General features: G+C 64.5%; 2 protein-coding genes across 6 annotated transcripts in view; one reads left to right on the top strand and one right to left on the bottom strand.

Annotated features, from left to right (window-relative positions):
* Window positions 1-1,576: 1,576 nt before the first annotated feature.
* On the bottom strand, window positions 1,577-14,466 carry LOC102086786 (mucin-2). 5 transcript variants are annotated; one of them, XM_065044207.1, is made up of 5 exons: window positions 14,309-14,466; window positions 10,561-10,648; window positions 8,916-8,971; window positions 5,811-5,904; window positions 1,577-5,654 (listed from the first exon to the last, which is right to left on the bottom strand). In XM_065044207.1, exon 5 carries the CDS (start codon window positions 5,322-5,324, stop codon window positions 2,916-2,918), a length of 2,409 nt encoding a protein of 802 aa, XP_064900279.1. In that variant the 5' UTR covers window positions 5,325-5,654; window positions 5,811-5,904; window positions 8,916-8,971; window positions 10,561-10,648; window positions 14,309-14,466; the 3' UTR covers window positions 1,577-2,915. The 5 variants fall into 5 exon arrangements, with proteins under 5 accessions (XP_064900279.1, XP_064900278.1, XP_064900276.1 ...); XM_065044206.1 differs by lacking the exon at window positions 5,811-5,904; XM_065044204.1 differs by lacking the exons at window positions 5,811-5,904; window positions 8,916-8,971; window positions 10,561-10,648; window positions 14,309-14,466 and adding an exon at window positions 6,485-6,685 and having other exon boundaries at window positions 1,577-3,506; window positions 3,549-5,654.
* A 1,805-nt stretch (window positions 14,467-16,271) lies between these two features.
* LOC135576889 (DNA-directed RNA polymerase II subunit RPB1-like) overlaps window positions 16,272-17,937 on the top strand; it is a gene marked incomplete at its 3' end in the record, with an annotated part of 61,475 nt that continues 59,809 nt past the window's right edge. Inside the window, 1 exon segment of the mRNA XM_065044181.1 lies at window positions 16,272-17,758. Coding sequence (XP_064900253.1) covers window positions 17,669-17,758 — 90 coding nt within the window.

Raw genomic sequence — 17,937 nt, 5'->3', positions numbered from 1 at the left:
AGGGGAGGGGTGCGTGTGTGTGAGTGTGCGGGGCGTGTGTTGCACGAGGAGGGGGGAGGGGGCGCATTGCATAAAGGCGGAGCCTTGCACGGGGGGGCGGGGCCTTGCACGGGGGGGGGCGGGGCCAGGCATCCCCTCCCCCCCCCCCCCTTGCACACTCGTGGGGGAGGGGCTGGAATGTCGCTGGGAGGTGCTGGGGGGGGGAGGGGGCGGGGGGTGGCGGAAGGGGCTGTTTGGAGGGGGGTGCAAATGTTGGGGGGGAGGGGCCTTAAACTGGGGGAGGGGCCTCATCCCCTCCCCACCCCCCCCAGTTCCAAACTGGTCCCTGTGGCCCCTCCCCCCCCGCCCAGTGCCCTCGGGGGGGGGTGGGGGGGTTGGGGGGACCCCAACTTCTATAGGACCCCCCCAATATCTATGGGGCACCTCCAAGATCTATGGGGCACCCAACCTCCTATGGGCCCCCCCCCCGGATTCTATGGGGCCCCCTCAATATCTATGGGGACCCCCAACCTCTTATAGGGACCCCCAGATTCTATTGGACCCCCTCAAATTCGATGGGCCCCCACAATATCTCAGGGTCCCCCATCTTCTATGGGGCCCCCCAGATTCTCTGGGCCCCCCCCCAGATTCTATAGGGCCCCCCATTTCCTATGGAACCCCCAACCTCCTCTAGGGCCCCCCCATATTCTATGGGGCCCCCCCATATCGATGGGACCCCCAACCTCCTATAGGGCCCCCCCAGCTTCTATAGGGCCCCCCCAGATTCTATGGGCAACTTCAAATTCTATGGGGCCCTCCCACATCTATGGGGCCCCCAACCTCCTCTAGGGCCCCCCATATTCTATAGGGCCCCCCCCACATTCTATGGGGCCCCCCCCATATCTATGGGACCTCCAACTTCTATAGGGACCCCCCCGTATTCTATGGGGCCCCCCCATATCTATGGGCCCCCCAACCTACTCTAGGGCCCCCCCAGATTCTCTAGGGCCCCCCCACATTCTATGGGGTCCCCCCCCTATATCTATGGGGCCCCCTCGATTCTATGGGGCCCCTCCCCCTCCGCCCCCCGCTCAGGTCCCCCCCCCCGCGTTCCGGGGTCTCTCCCCTCCCCCTCCCCCCCCACCAGGGAAAGTGAAAGTTGGGGGGAGCGGGGAGGGGGGTGGGGGAGGGGTGGGGGTCGCCCCTCCCCCCCCCGCCAGGAAGCCCTCGCGCAGGGGGAGGGGGAGGGGGAAGGGGAAGGGAAAAGGCAGCAGGCGGGGGGGGAGGGGCAGGGGGAAGGGGGGGGGAGGGGCAGGGGGGGATCCCCTCCCCCCCCTCCTCAGCAGAGCCAATGGTTGGTCCTGAACCGGGAACCCCCCGCTGGGCCCTGGGGTCACGGGGGGGTCAGCCAGGGTCACAGCGGGGTCAACCGGGGTCACGGCGGGGTCAGTGGGACACTTGTCACCCGGGGTCAGCCTGGGGTCACGTGGGGTCAGCCCAGGGTCATGTGGGGTCACCCTGGGGTCACTATGACACTTGTCACCCGGGGTCAGCCTGGGGTCACGTGGGGTCAGCCCAAGGTCACGTGGGGTCATCCTGGGGTCATTATGACACTTGTCACCTGGGGTCACCCCAGGTCACACGGGGTCACCCTCAGGTCACATGGGGTCACCCCTGGGTCACACGGACACTTGTCACCCGGTGTCACCCTGGGGTCACCGGGACACTTGTCACTTCGTGTCACTCCCATGTCACCCGGGGTCACCCTCAGGTCACATGGGGTCACCCCGGGGTCACCGTGACACTTGTCACCTCGTGTCACCCCCTCGTCACCTGCTGTCACCCCATGGTCACCGTGACCCTTGTCACCCGTTGTCACCCTCAGGTCACCCGCTGTCACCCCCAGGTCACGTGGGGTCCCCCCATGGTCACCGTGACCCTTGTCACCCGCTGTCCCCCCCACATCACCGGGTGTCACCCCGGGTCACCATGACACTTGTCACCCGCTGCCACCCCCACATCACCCATTGCCACCCCGGTGTCACCGTGCCCCTCGTCCCCTCGCGTCACCCCCGCGCCACCCCCACCCCCCCCCACGGCCAGCGGGGGGGTGCAGGCCATGACGCTGGGGGGGGGCGACCCCTCCTCCCCCCCCGGTGTCCCCGGTGTCCCCCCCCGGTGGCGCCGGTTGTGCCGCGTCAGCGCCGCCGCCGTCCTGCACACTTTGCCGCAGCGGCCGCACCGGAAGCGCCGGGACGGGGGGCGCCGGGGCGGGGGGAGGGGGACAACGGGGGGGACCCGCCCCCCCCCGTCCCCACGTCCCCACTGCGTCCCCCCGCGTCCCCTCCTGCCCCCTCCGCTGCTTCCGCCGCCCGCGCGGCTTTTCCCGCACACCCCGCATTCATTGTCACCCTCACCGTCACCCCCGTTGTCACCCTCACCGTCACCCCCGTTGTCACCCTCACCGTCGTCACCCGCGCGCCTTGCGGCGCCACCTCTTGGCTTTGCCGCCCGCCGCCGCCCTCCGCCTGTGCGGCCGCTGTTGGACCCCCCGGCGTCACCGTCACCGGCGTCACCGTCATTGTCACCCACGGCGAAGCGCCGCTTGACCACGGCCTCGTCGCCGATGCGCACGGTGATGCGGCACAGCGGCGCCGCCCCTCCCCCGCGCCCGCGCACGCCGGTTTGGCCACGTACGTCATAGTGCGGGTGACACCGGGTGACACCCGCGTCACGCCTCCGGCGTCACCGTCGCCGCGCGTTGTGCCGCGATGTAATCGCGCAGCACCTGCTTCTTCATGGGCGGCGTCGTCACCATCGTCCCCATTGTCCCCATCGTTGTCCCCGTCGTTGTCACCCCGCTCGCCCAACGCAACACCCGCCGCCGCATACCCCGCTCGGCCGCCCGAACGCGATGACCGAGGCCGGTTGTGGCGTCACCAGCGAGCGCCCCCGCCGTTGTCACCGCGACTGGCGCCATTGTCACCGCGTCCTGGTGTACGTCCGGTACGGCCGCTTGTTCCCGCGCGCCGGCAGCAGCCGGTACAGCTTGAGCGCGTTGAGCTTGGGCCTGTAGCCGCCGCGTGGAGGGTCTTCTGGTGGCTCTTGAGGTTGTAGTAGGTGACAAAGGTGTCCCAGCAGAAGCCGCACTGGTACCGGCGCTCGCCGGTGTGCCACACCTCGTGCTTGGTGCGGTACTCGGCCAGCGCGAACACCTTGTCGCAGAAGCGACACGGGTACGACCGGCGCCACGAGTGGACGTTGCTGTGGCGCTTCAGGCTGGACAGGGTGACGTAGGAGCGGTGACACACGGTGCAGGTGTAGGCGGCGGTGACGGGGACGCGGGGGAGCGGCGCGGTGTGGCTGGTTGTCACCGTGTGGCCAGCTGTTGTTGGCACCCGGTGTCTGTCCGGCGCCGTGTGGGTGTCTGGTGGTGTCAATGGGTGTGCACCCATCACTTTATGGCCATCGGGTGTTGTCACGGTGTGTCCACCCATCGCTTTGTGTCCATCTGGTGGTGTCACCGGGTGTGCACCCATGGCTTTGTGTCCATTTGGTGGTGTCACCAGGTGTCCGCCTGTTGTTGTCACCGGGTGTGCACCCATCGCTTTGTGTCCATTTGGTGGTGTCACCGGGTGTCCGCCTGTTGTCGTCACCGGGTGTGCACCCATCGCTTTGTGTCCATTTGGTGGTGTCAGCAGGTGTCTGTCCGGCACGGTGTGGGTGTCTGGTGGTGTCACCGGGTGTCTGTCCATCGTTGTCACCAGGTGTCCACCCATCACTTTGTGTCCATCTGGTGTTGTCACCGTGTGTCCGCCCATCGCTTTATGGCCATCTGGTGGTGTCACCAGGTGTCCGCCTGTTGTCGTCACCGGGTGTGCACCCATCACTTTGTGTCCATTTGGTGTTGTCACTGTGTGTCCATCCATCACTTTATGGCCATCTGGTAGTGTCACCGGGTGTCCGCCTGTTGTTGTCACCGGGTGTGCACCCATCATTTTGTGTCCATCTGCCATTGTCACCGGGTGTCTGTCCGGCGCGGTGTGGCCGTCTGGCGGTGTCACCGGGTGTCTGTCCGTCGTTGTCACCGGGTGTACACCCATCGCTTTGTGTCCATCTGGTGGTGTCACCGGGTGTCCATCTGTTGTTGTCACCGGGTGTCCACCCATTGCTTTGTGTCCATCTGGTGGTGTCACCGGGTGTCTGTCCATTGTTGTCACCGGGTGTCCCCCCATCACCTTGTGTCCGTTTGGTGGTGTCACTGGGTGCGCACCCATTGCTCCGTGTCCGTCTGTTGTTGTCACCATATGTCCATCTGTCGTTGTCACCACGTGTCCACCCATCACTTTGTGTCCGCCTGTTGTTGTCACCGGCTGTGCACCCATCACCTTGTGTCCGTTTGGTGGTGTCACTGGGTGTCTGTTCATCGTTGTCACCGTGTGTCCACCCATCACTTTGTATCCATCTGTTGTTGTCACCACATGTACACCCATCACCTTATGGCCAACTGGTGTTGTCACTGTGTGTTCGCCTGTTGTTGTCACAGTGTGTCCACCCGTCACTTTGTGTCCATTTGGTGTTGTCACCATGTGTCCATCTGTCGTTGTCACCGCGTGTCTGTCCATCGCTTTGTGTCCGTCTGTTGTTGTCACCATGTGTCCACCTGTTGCTTTGTGCCCATCTGTCATTGTCCCCGTGTGTCCATCCCTTATCGCTGTATGTCCATCCATCGCTGTGTGTCCGTCCGTTGTCACCATGCATCCACCTGTTGCCGTGTGTCCGTCTGTTGTCACCGTGTGTCCACCCATCGCTGTGCGTCCATCCATTGTGCCCGTGTGTCCACCTGTTGCCGTGTGTCTGTCCATTGTCACCATGCGCCCATCCGTCTCCATGTGTCCATCCGTTGTCACCGTGCGTCCGTCTGTTGCCGCGCGTCCATCCGTTGTCACCATCCATCCACCCACCGCCGCGTGTCCACCCGTTGTTTCTGTGCGTCCGCCTGTTGTCACCACCGCGCGTCCATCCGCTGTCACCGTCCGTCCGTCCGCCCCCGCTCCCCCTCCCCCGCGGCGCCGCAGCCAAATGGCCTTTTTCCCATGGGGCCGCGGCGCCGCGGTTGACCCGGTGTCATTGTCACCCGCGTTGTCACCCGCCTTGTCACCCGCACACGCCACCTCGTGCGCCTGCAGCCGCGAGTGAGCGCGCCGGTGCAGCCCCAGCGCCGCCGCCGTGCCGAACCCGCGCCCGCACAACCCGCACCGCAACACCGGCACACCCGCAACACCCGCACCGGCCGGCTGTGCCGCCGCCGCCGCCGCGCGCGACAGATCCATGGGGCCGTCCATCCGGGGGGGGGTCGCTATGGGGCGCAGGGAGGAGCTCGAGCGCCGCCCCACGGCGCCGGTTGGCGTGCGGGTGACGGCGACAACAGCCGCGGGGTGTCGATGGGGTTGAGGGTGTTGGAGATGACGGTGGTACCGACGACAGCGCCGACAGCCGGTGGCACGGTGACACGAGATACGGTGACGCGGGGTCCGGGGTCCCTGGCGGTGATGGTGACGGTGACACCGGTGGTGACGGTGACGCCGGTGACGGTGACACCGCGTGTTCAGCTCCGGCAGCGCCGAGCGGCTCCGAGCGGCGTCCGGCGGCTCCGACACCGCAGCCAACAGCGCCTGCGGGACACAACGTGTGGGGCCCGGATGCCTGGGTCCAATATCTGGGGTCACCCGGACGCCTGGGTCCACTAGCGGGGGTCACCCGGACGCCTGGGTTCCTTCCAGGGGGTCATCCGGACGCCTGGGTCCACTAGCGGGGGTCACACGAGTCACCTATTTTGGTGTCACCCGGACGCCTGGGTCCACTAGTGGGGGTCACCCGGACGCCTGGGTTCCTTCCAGGGGGTCACCCGGACGCCTGGGTCCACTGTTTGGGGTCAGATGGGTCACCTATTGGGGGTCACCCGGACGCCTGGGTCCACTATTTGGGGTCAGACGAGTCTCCTATTGGGGGTCACCTGGACGCCTGGGTCCAATATCTGGGGTCACCCGGACGCCTGGGTCCAATATCTGGGGTCAGATGGGTCTCCTATTGGGGGTCACCCGGACGCCTGGGTCCACTATTTGGGGTCAGATGGGTCTCCTATTGGGGGTCACCCGGATGCCTGGGTCCACTATTTGGGGTCACCCGGACGCCTGGGTCCGCTCTTTGGGGTCCCCTGAGTCGCCTACTTTGGGGTCACCCGGATGCCTGGGTCCACTGTTTGGGGTCAGATGGGTCACCTATTGGGGGTCACCCGGACGCCTGGGTCCAATATCTGGGGTCACCCGAATGCCTGGGTCCACTATTCTGGGGATATCTGGACTCTGGGGTCCCTTCCATGGGGTCACCCGGACGCCTGGGTCCAATATTTGGGGTCAGATGGGTCTCCTATTTGGGGTCACCCGGACGCCTGGGTCCAATATTTGGGGTCACCCGGATGCCTGGGTCCACTGTTGGGGCTCACCCGGACGCCTGGGTCCCCTATTGGGGGGTCACCAGATGCGTGGGTCCCTTCTGTGGGGTCACCCGGACGCCTGGGTCCCTTCAGTGGGTGCTCAAGTGTCCCCACGCTCCCCAGCCCCACAGATCGGGGTCCCCAGCCCCACTGACCCCCCCCCATGCTGTGGGTCTGGAGGTCACTGCCCCACATCCTGTCCCAGCCCCACATCCCAGACCCACATCCTGGACCCACATCTCAGCCCCACATCCCATCTCAGCCCCACATCCCAGCCCCACATCCCTTCCAGCCCCACATCCAGTCCCAGCCCCACATCCCGGCCCCACATCCCCTCTCAGCCCCCACATCCCGCCCCACATCCCGGCCCCACATCTCAGCCCCACATCCTGGCCCCACATCCCAGCCCCACATCCCAGCCCCACATCACAGCCCCACATCCCTTCCAGCCCCACATCTTGGCCCCACACCCCGTCTCAGCCCCACATCCCAGCCCCACATCCCGGCCCCATATCCCGTCCCAGCCCCACACCCTTTCTCAGCCCCACATCTCGGCCCCACATCTCAGCCCCACATCCCGTCTTGGCCCCACATCTCAGCCCCATATTCCAGCCCCATATTCCAGTCTCAGCCCCACATCCCGGCCCCACATCCAGTCCCGGCCCCACATCCCGGCCCCACATCCGGTCCCGGCCCCACATCCCTTCCAGCCCCACATCCCGGCCCCACATCCCAGCCCCACATCCCAGCCCCACATCCCAGCCCCACATCCCAGCCCCATATCTCAGCCCCACATCCCAGCCCCATATCTCAGCCCCACATCCTGGCCCCATATCTCAGCCCCACATCCCGGCCCCACATCCCAGCCCCACATCCCGGCCCCACATCTCAGCCCCACATCCCAGCCCCATATCTCAGCCCCACATCCTGGCCCCATATCTCAGCCCCACATCCCAGCCCCACATCCCGGCCCCACATCCCAGCCCCACATCCCAGCCCCACATCCCGGCCCCATATCTCAGCCCCACATCCCGGCCCCATATCTCGGCCCCACATCCCAGCCCCACATCCCGGCCCCACATCCCAGCCCCACATCTCAGCCCCACATCTCAGCCCCACATCCCGGCCCCACATCCCAGCCCCACATCCCAGCCCCACATCCCAGCCCCACATCTCGGCCCCACATCCCAGCCCCATATCTCAGCCCACATCCTGGCCCCATATCCCAGCCCCACATCCCAGCCCCACATCTCAGCCCACATCCCAGCCCCACATCTCAGCCCCACATCCCGGCCCCACATCTCAGCCCCACATCCCAGCCCCACATCTCAGCCCCACATCCCAGTCCCACATCTCAGCCCCACATCTCAGCCCCACATCCCGGCCCCACATCCCAGCCCCACATCCCAGCCCCACATCTCAGCCCCACATCTCAGCCCCACATCCCGGCCCCACATCCCGGCCCCACATCTCGGCCCCACATCCCAGCCCCACATCCCTTCCAGCCCCATATCCCAGCCCCACATCCCGGCCCCACATCCCGGCCCCACATCCCAGCCCCACATCCCGGCCCCACATCCCAGCCCCACATCCCGGCCCCACATCCGGTCCCGGCCGCTCCGGTTTCCCCTCCCCCCCCCGGCTCCATTTTGTCGCAGCCGCTGCCAATGGAGCCGCAAAATGGCGACGGGAACCGCGACCCACGGATCGACCCACAGATCGACCCCTGACCCACAGATTGACCCACGGACTGACCCCCGACCCACAGCCTGACCCACAGATTGACCCACGGGGTGACCCCTGCCCCCCTCCCCCCACCCCAATCCGTGGGGCAGGATCGGGCCCCTCCCGTCTCTATGGGGCAGGATGGGGCCCCCGGTTTCTATGGGGCAGGATGGGGCCCCCGGTTTCTATGGGGCAGGATCAGACCCCCCCACACCCGGGTCCTATGGGGCAGGATCGGGTGCCCCCTGGTTCTATTGGGCAGGATCAGCCCCTCCCATTGCTATGGGGCAGGACCCCCCCAATCTATGGGGCAGGACCACCCCAATCTATGGGGCAGGACCGCCCCCCATCTCTATGGGGCAGGACCCCCCCAATCTATAAGGCAGGACCACCCCATTCTATGGGGCAGGATCACCCCCCATTCTATAGGGCAGGACCACCCCATTCTATGGGGCAGAATCACCCCCCGTCTCTATGGGGCAGAATCACCCCCATTCTATTGGGCAGGATCACCCCTGTTCTATGGGGCAGGATGACCCCCCAACTCTATGGGGCAGGATCCCCCCCATTTCTATGGGGCAGCACCACCCCCTATCTCTATGGGGCAGGATGACCCCCGATCTATGGGGCAGGACGACCCCCGATCTATGGGGCAGGACCACCCCCCATTTCTATGGGGCAGGACGACCCCCCATTTCTATGGGGCGCCCCCTACCTGTGTGCTGGGGCCTCATGGACACACTGTGGGGGGGGTGGGGCCGGCAGCGCCTCCTGCGGGGGGACGAGAGCGGGGTCGGAATGGGGGGTCACCCGGATGTGGGGGGACACGGGGGTGACGGGAACAACCGGACGTGGGGGGACACGGGGGTGACAACAGCAACACCCGGATGTGGGGGGACATGGGGGTGACGGGAACAACCGGACGTGGGGGGACACGGGGGTGACAACAGTAACACCCGGATGTGGGGGGACATGGGGGTGACGGGAACAACCGGACGTGGGGGGACATGGGGGTTATGGGGGTGACAACACAACACCCGGACGTGGGGTTATGGGGGTTGTTAGGGTGACAGGAACAACCGGACGTGGGGGGACATGGGGGTGAGAACAGTAACACCTGGATATGGGGGGACATGGGGGTGACAAGAACAACCAGACGTGGGGGGACATGGGGGTGACGACAGCAACACCCGGACGTGGGGTTATGGGGGGTGTTAGGGTGACGGGAACAACCGGACGTGGGGGGACATGGGGGTGACAACAGTAACAGCCGGACGTGGGGTTATGGGGGGTGTTGGGGTGACAGGAACAACGAGACATGGGGGGACATGGGGGTGACAACAGCAACACCCAGATGTGGGGACATGGGGGTGACAAGAACAACTGGACATGGGGACATTGGGGTGACAAGAATAACAAGACATGGGGGTTATGGGGGTGACAACAGCAACACCTGGATGTGGGGTTATTGGGGGTGGGGGTGACAAAAACAACCGGATATGGGGGTGTTGGGGTGACAGGAACAACCAGATGTGGGGGGACATGGGGGTTATGGGGGTGACAAGAACAGCTGGATATGGGAGGATAGGGGGGTATTGGGGAGGACAACAGCAACATCTGGATGTGGAGTTATGGGGGTGACAAGAACAATCGGATATGGGGACATGGGGGTGACAAGAACAAGCGGATATGGGGGGACATGGGGGTATCCCAGGGGTGGGGGAAGGGGGGACCTGCGACTGTTGCCGGGCAGAACGGGGACACCCGGTGACGGGAACAGTCGTCACGTAGTTGGGGGGGCGGGGCACAACGTGATGGGGGTGACAAAATGCGGGGCGGGGGGGGAGGAAGGCTGATGGGTGACAATGTGGCAATGGGTGACAAGGCGGGGGGACAGTGGGGGTGACAGTGGGGGGGTGACAAGGGGGGGTGACAAAATTAGGGGTGACAATGGGGGGTGACAATGGGGAGGACAATGCGGGGGTGACAAAGTGTTGGAGGGTGACAAAAGATGGCACTGGGTGTGACGTCATCAGCCAGTGGTGACATCACAGGGGGGACATGAGGGACACACCCACCCCCCCCGGCCCCTCCCCCACCCGGGGGTGACCCCAAGTGCCACATATTTGGGGGGGGGGGGGGCCGTGATGACGTCACAAGGTGGTGACACCCCTGGGGGTTGTTTGTTGTCACCCGGTTGTTGCCATGACATACACCCCCCCCCCCCCCCCCCGGGAAAGCCCCTTTGGAGCCGCAGCCAATCAGGAAGCAGAGAAGCGACGGCTCCGCCCCCTTCGCGTCACAGCACCCGGCGGCCAATGGGAGACGAGGAGGCGGGGTGGTGACGTCAAGGGGCTCACCTGGATGCTCATTGGCTGGGCTGGGAGTGACGTCAGGATCCCCGTTCGGACCACGAGCCCTCGCGGCTCTTAAAGGGACAGGAGGAGCCTGCGGGGTGACGTGAGAGTGACGTCACTGTGACGTCAGGGTGTGTGGGGGGGGCACCCGGGAGGGGGACACGCGGGACAGGCGGACACAAGTGTCTGTGATGCGGACACATGGACGCGACACCCCAAACAACAGGTGGACAAACAACCCACGGACAACCGGACACAAACAACACACAGACAACTGGACATGGACACACGACTGTGTGTGAAAAACAACCCGCACGGACACACGGACACCAACAACCCACATGTGGACGCACAACCGCACAGATGTGATACACACAGACACACACAAGCGCACTCGGACACACGGACACACAACCGCACATGGACAAACAACCGCACATGGACACACAGATACACAAACAACCGCACCCGGACACGTGGACACACAACCGCACACGGACAAACAACCCGCACGGACACACATGAACAACCCACACGGACATATGGACACATGGACAAACAACCCACACAGACACAACCGCCTGTGGACGCACAACCGTACAGACGTGACACACGTGGACACACGGATGCACATAAACAACCGCACTTGGACACAGGGACACACAACCCGCACAAAGACACACGGACACACAAACAACCCCCACGGACACACGTGAACAACCGCACGTGGACACACGGATACAGGAACAACCGCACACAGACACACGGACACTTGAAACATGGACACACGGACACACACGGATGCACAAACAACCCGCATGGACACACGGACACAAACAACTGCACTCGGACACACGGACGCTTGACACACACGGACACATGGACACACGGACACACATAAACAACCGCACTGAGACACACAGACACACAAACAACGCACACGGACACTTGACACACATGGACACACATGAACAACCGCACTTGGACAAACAGACACACAAACAACACACACGGACAACCTGCACGGACAGACGCGAACAACCTGCCTGTGGACGCACAACCGCACATGGCGCACAACCGGCACGGACATACGGACACAGAACCACACACAGACACACGGACACACGTGAACAACCCACACGGACAAACAACGTGCACACGGACACACGGACACACAACCTGCATGGACACAAACAACCCGGCTGTGGACGCACAGGCGTGACGCACACGGACACACGGACACAAGCGCACATAAACAACCGCACTCGGACACACGGACGCTTGACACACACACGGACGCACAGACACACAAACAACCCGCACAGACACATGGACACAGAACCACACGCGAACACATGGACACACATGAACAAGCGCACACGGGTGCACAGTCGCACACACGTAAACAACCGCACTCGGACACACGGACACATGGATGCTTGACACACACGGACACACAGACACACAAACAACCCGCACAGACACACGGACACACAAACAAGCGCACACGGGTGCACAGTCGCACACGTAAACAACCCGCACTTGGACACACGGACACGCAAACAACCCACACACGGACACACGGACACATAAACAACCACACTCGGACACACAACCCGCACGAAGACACACGGACACATAAACAACCACACTTGGACACACGGACACACATGAACAAGCGCACACGGGCGCACAGTCGCACACACGTAAACAACCGCACATGAACCCACAGACACTTGACACACACAGACACACGGACACACACGGACGCACAAACAGCCACATACGGACACACAGACACACAAATAACCCACGTGGACACACGGACACACAGGAACAAGCGCACACGGGCGCACAGTCGCACACATGTAAACAACCGCACACGGACACACAGACACTTGACACACACAGACACACGGACACACATAAACAACCGCACTCGGACACACGGACGCACAACCGCACATGGGCAAACAACCCGCACAGACACACACAGACACAAACAACCACACACGGACACACACAAACAACCCGCACGGACACACGGACGACACACGTGGACACACAGACGCACATAAACAACCGCACTTGGACACACGGACACACAACCGCACACGGACACACGGATGCACAACCGCACACGGACAAACAACCCGCACGGACACACGGACACACACAAACAACCGCACTCGGACACATGGACACACAACCGCACATGGACAAACCACCTGCACAGACACACGGACACACGCGGACACACATGAACAACCCACACGGACACACAAACAACCACACAGACACACGGACACACACAAACAACCACACTTGGACACACGGACACACACAAACAACCGCACTTGGACACACGGATGCACACAAACAACCACACAGACACACGGACACACAACCGCACACGGACAAACAACCCGCACGGACACACGGACACACACAGACACAACCAACCACACACGGACACACGGACACACACGGACGCACATAAACAACCTCACTCAGACACACGGACGCACAAACAACCCACACGGACACACGGACACACGTAAACAACCGCACTCAGACACACGGACACACAACCGCACACGGACAAACAACCCGCACAGACACACGGACACACACAGACACAAACAACCACACAGGGACACACGGACACACATAAACAACCCGCACGGACACACAGACGACACACGTGGACACACGGACGCACATAAACAACCGCACTTGGACACACGGACACACAACCGCACACGGACACACGGACGCACAACCGCACACGGACAAACAACCCACATGGACACACGGACACACACAAACAACCGCACTCGGACACACGGACACACAACCGCACATGGACAAACAACCTGCACAGACACACGGACACACGCGGACACACATGAACAACCCACACGGACACACAAACAACCACACAGACACACGGACACACACAAACAACCACACTTGGACACACGGACACACACAAACAACCCGCACGGACACACGGACGCACACAAACAACCACTCGGACACACGGACACACAACTGCACACGGACAAACAACCCGCACGGACACACGGACACACACAAACAACCACACACGGACACACGCGGACGCACATAAACAACCTCACTCAGACACACGGACACACAAACAACCCACACGGACACACGGACACACGGACACACGTAAACAACCGCACTCGGACACACGGACACACAAACAACCCACACGGACACATGGACACATGGACACACGTAAACAACCGCACTCGGACACACGGACACACAACCGCACACGGACAAACAACCCGCACAGACACACGGACACACGGACGCACATAAACAACCACACAGACACACGGACACACAGACCCCCCCCCCCCCGCAACAGTCGCACCCCAAACCCCCAAGTCCCGGGGTGGGGGGAGGGGTCGGTGACATTTGGGGGTCCCGGGGGGGGGAATTGGGGACCTCGGGGGGTCCCCAAGGCGCCCCGGGGGGTGTTGGGGACATTGGGGGGGTGTTTGTGTCACTTTGTGAGCGGGGGGGGGGGGGGGGGGCTGTCACCCCCCCGGGGTCCCCCGGTGTGGGGGGGAGGGGCGGGGGGGCCCGATCCTGCGGCGGGAGCGACGTGGGGGGAGGGGGAGCCCGGGGTCGGGGGGTTTTGGGGGGTGGGGGAGGGTCCGTGTGACCCCCGGGGCGGGGGAGGGGGGGGGGGAGGGGGCGGGGGGGTCGTTACCGGGGCCGCTCCGCCCGCGGGTCCGTCTGTCCGCGGGTCGGGTTGTCCGTGGGTCCGTCCGTCCGTGGGTTCGTTCGTCGGTTCGTTCGCGTCGCGGCGGCGGCGCAAAGATGGAGGCGGAACCGGGGGGGGGAGCGGGGGACACGGGGGGGGACACGGGACACGGGACGGGGGGACGCGGGACACGGGGGGGGGACATGGAGGGGATATGGGGGGACACGGGACCTGGGATGGGGGGGACATGGGACATGGGGGGGGGGCGCGGGGGGGGGGACACGGGACGTGGGATGGGGGGAGGCGGGGATGGGGACACGGGACACGGGACACGGGGGGGGACATGGAGGGGATATGGGGGGACACGGGACGTGGGATGGGGGGGACATGGGACACGGGGGGGGACGCGGTGGGGGACACGGGACACGGGGGGGACACGGGACGTGGGATGGGGGGAGGCGGGGATGGGGACACGGGACACGGGACACGGGGGGACGCGGGACACGGGGGGGGACATGGAGGGGATATGGGGGGACACGGGGGGGATATGGGGGGACACGGGACATGGGATGGGGGGGACATGGGACACGGGGATGGGGACACGGGGGGATATGGAGGGGATATGGGGGGACACGGGGGACGTGGGATGGGGGGGACATGGGACACGGGGATGGGGACACGGGACGGGGGGACGCGGGACACAGGGGGGACATGGAGGGGATATGGGGGGACACGGGACCTGGGATGGGGGGGACATGGGACACGGGGGGGGACACGGGACGGGGGGACGCGGGAGACGGGGGGGGACACGGGGGACACGGGATGTGGGATGGGGGGACACGGGGATGGGGACACGGGGGGATATGGAGGGGATATGGGGGGACACGGGACGTGGAATGGGGGGACATGGGACAGGGGGATGGGGACACGGGGGACGTGGGGATGGGGGATATGGGGGGACACGGGACGTGGGGGGGACATGGGGGACATGGTGGGGGGGACACGAGGGGATATGGAGGGGATATGGGGGGACACGGGACGTGGGACGGGGGGACACGGGGATGGGGACATGGGGGACGTGGGGATATGGGGGGACATGGGACGTGGGATGGGGGGGACATGGGACAGGGGACGTGGCGGGGGGGACACACATGGGGATGGGGACATGGGACGGGGGGACACGGGGATGGGGGGGGACACACAGGGAGGGGGACACAGGGGACATGGGGACACAGGGGGATATAGAGGGGACATGGGGGGGACATGGGGGGGACAGGAATGGGGACATGGCGGGGGGACATGGGACACGGGGGTGGGGACACGGGGACATAGGGATGGGGGGGGACACACCAGGGGACACATGGGGATGGGGGGACATGGGGACATGATGGGGGGGACACAACGGGGGGGATGTGGGACAGGGGACAGGGGGACAGGGGGACATGGGGACATGGTGGACGTGGGGATGGGGAGGGACACACGGACATAGGGATGGGGGACACGGGGACATGGGACGGGGGACATGGGGGGACATGGGGATGGGGGACACACCGGGGGACACATGGGGATGGGGGGACATGGGGACATGATGGGGGGGACACAATGGGGGGGATGTGGGACAGGGGGACACAAGGGGGGACATGGGACGGGGGACATGGGGGGACATGGGGATGGGGGGACACACCGGGGGACACATGGGGATGGGGGGACATGGGGACATGATGGGGGGGACACAACAGGGGGGACATGGGACAGGGGGACACACTGGGGGACACATGGAGATGGGGGGACATGGGACAGGGGGACATGGGACAGGGGGACACACTGGGGGACACATGGAGATGGGGGGACATGGGGACATGATGGGGGGGACACACACCGGGGGGAACATGGGACACAGGGGGGGACATGGAGGGGATATGGGGGGGACATGGGATGTGGGGACATGGGGGACACACATCATGGGGGGGACACGGGACAGGGGGACACGGGGGACATGGGACACAATGGGGGCACAAGTGGGGACACAAGAGGGGACGTGGGGGACTCAGTTGGGGACACCAGCGGGTGACAAAGAGGGGGGACGATGTGTCCCGTTTGTGTCCCCAAAATACCCCCAAGTGTCCCCAAAATACCCCCCAAGTGTCCCCAAAACCTTCCTGGTCTCCAAAATACCCCCAAGTGTCCCCAAAGTGTCCCCAAAATACCCCCAAGTGTCCCCAAAATACCCCCAAATGTCCCCAAAATACCCCCAAGTGTCCCCAAAACCCTTCTGGTCTCCAAAATACCCCCAATGTCCCCAAAATGCACCCCAAGTGTCCCCAAAACCTTCCTGGTCTCCAATATACACTCGTGTCCCCAAAATACCCCCAAATGTCCCCAAAATACCCCCAAATGACCCCAAAATGCACCCCAAGTGTCCCCAAAACCTTCTTGGTCTCTAATATACACTCGTGTCCCCAAAATACCCCCAAATGTCCCCAAAATACCCTCCAGTGTCCCCCAAACCCTTCTCGTCTCCAAAATACACTCAAGTGTCCCCAAAGTGTCCCCAAAATACCCCTCAAGTGTCCCCAAACCCCCTTGTTCCCCCTAAACTAGCCCTCCTGTGAGTAGGCCCAAAGCCGCGGTCTTTCCCAGCGGCAGCAGCCGGGCCGGGGGGCGGCGGCGCCGGGCGGGGCGAGCAGGCGAGGCCGGGGCGGTGCAGGCCGCGGCTCGGAGCGGCGCTTCGGCACTTTCCGGTCTCCTTCGGCAATCTCCGGTCATCTCCGACGGCGCTTCGGCAATCTCCGCTGCCTTCGGCAATCTCCGGCCGCTTCCGGCCGTGCTTCGCTGATCTCCGGCTACTTCCGGCAGCGCTCGGCTCTCGGGCGCAGGGGGCGGGGCTTTCTGGCAGGCCGCCTAATTAATTATTCATGAGCCCGTCCCACCGCGGCGGGGGGAGCCCGGCGGTGCCTCCTCAGCCGATATTAACCAAACCAACCGCTCCGTCCCCACCGCCCACCGCCCCCCGCTTTTCCCGAGGGTTTTAGCTGGGCCCGCTGCCCCCTCCGCTCCCCACCGCCTCAATCCCGGCGTTCTCCGCGCCGCGCAGCCCCCCCTACAGCCGCCCAGGCGCTTGGTACGGCCAGGCCGCTCCCCCTCTCGCCTCGCGCAGGGGGCGAGTCTATATAAGGAGGCGTCGGCGGCAGCGCCGCTCAGTCGCGCCGGGGAGCGCGAAGCGTTCGGACGCAAAGAGCGGGGGGGTCCCGCTGGGGGCGGTGGGCGCCCGGTGGCCCGTGGGGGCCGTTTCCCCGGTGGGTTTCGGCCGTGGGGGCTTTTTCTGAGTAGCTGCCGGCGGCGTAAGGCCGCGGTTCGGCCGGTACCATGCACGGCGGGCCGCCCTCGGGCGACAGCGCCTGCCCGTTGCGCACCATCAAGCGAGTCCAGTTCGGCATCCTCAGCCCCGATGAGATGGTACCGGAGCGGGGGAAGCGGTGGAGGGGCCGGGGTGGGGGGAACGGCGGTTGAGGAGAAACGGCGGGAAATGGCGCCGGAGCACCGAGAAGGGGGGACAGAGAAGCCCCGGAGGGGTTGGAGGCCGCGGCGTGGAGCGCCACCCGGAGGATGGGGGAGGCCCTGTGTGGGAAGAGCGA

Source organism: Columba livia, chromosome 33 (genome assembly GCF_036013475.1).
Source record: "Columba livia isolate bColLiv1 breed racing homer chromosome 33, bColLiv1.pat.W.v2, whole genome shotgun sequence".
Classification (NCBI taxonomy): domain Eukaryota; kingdom Metazoa; phylum Chordata; class Aves; order Columbiformes; family Columbidae; genus Columba; species Columba livia.
This window is presented reverse-complemented; position numbering and strand designations above follow the sequence as displayed.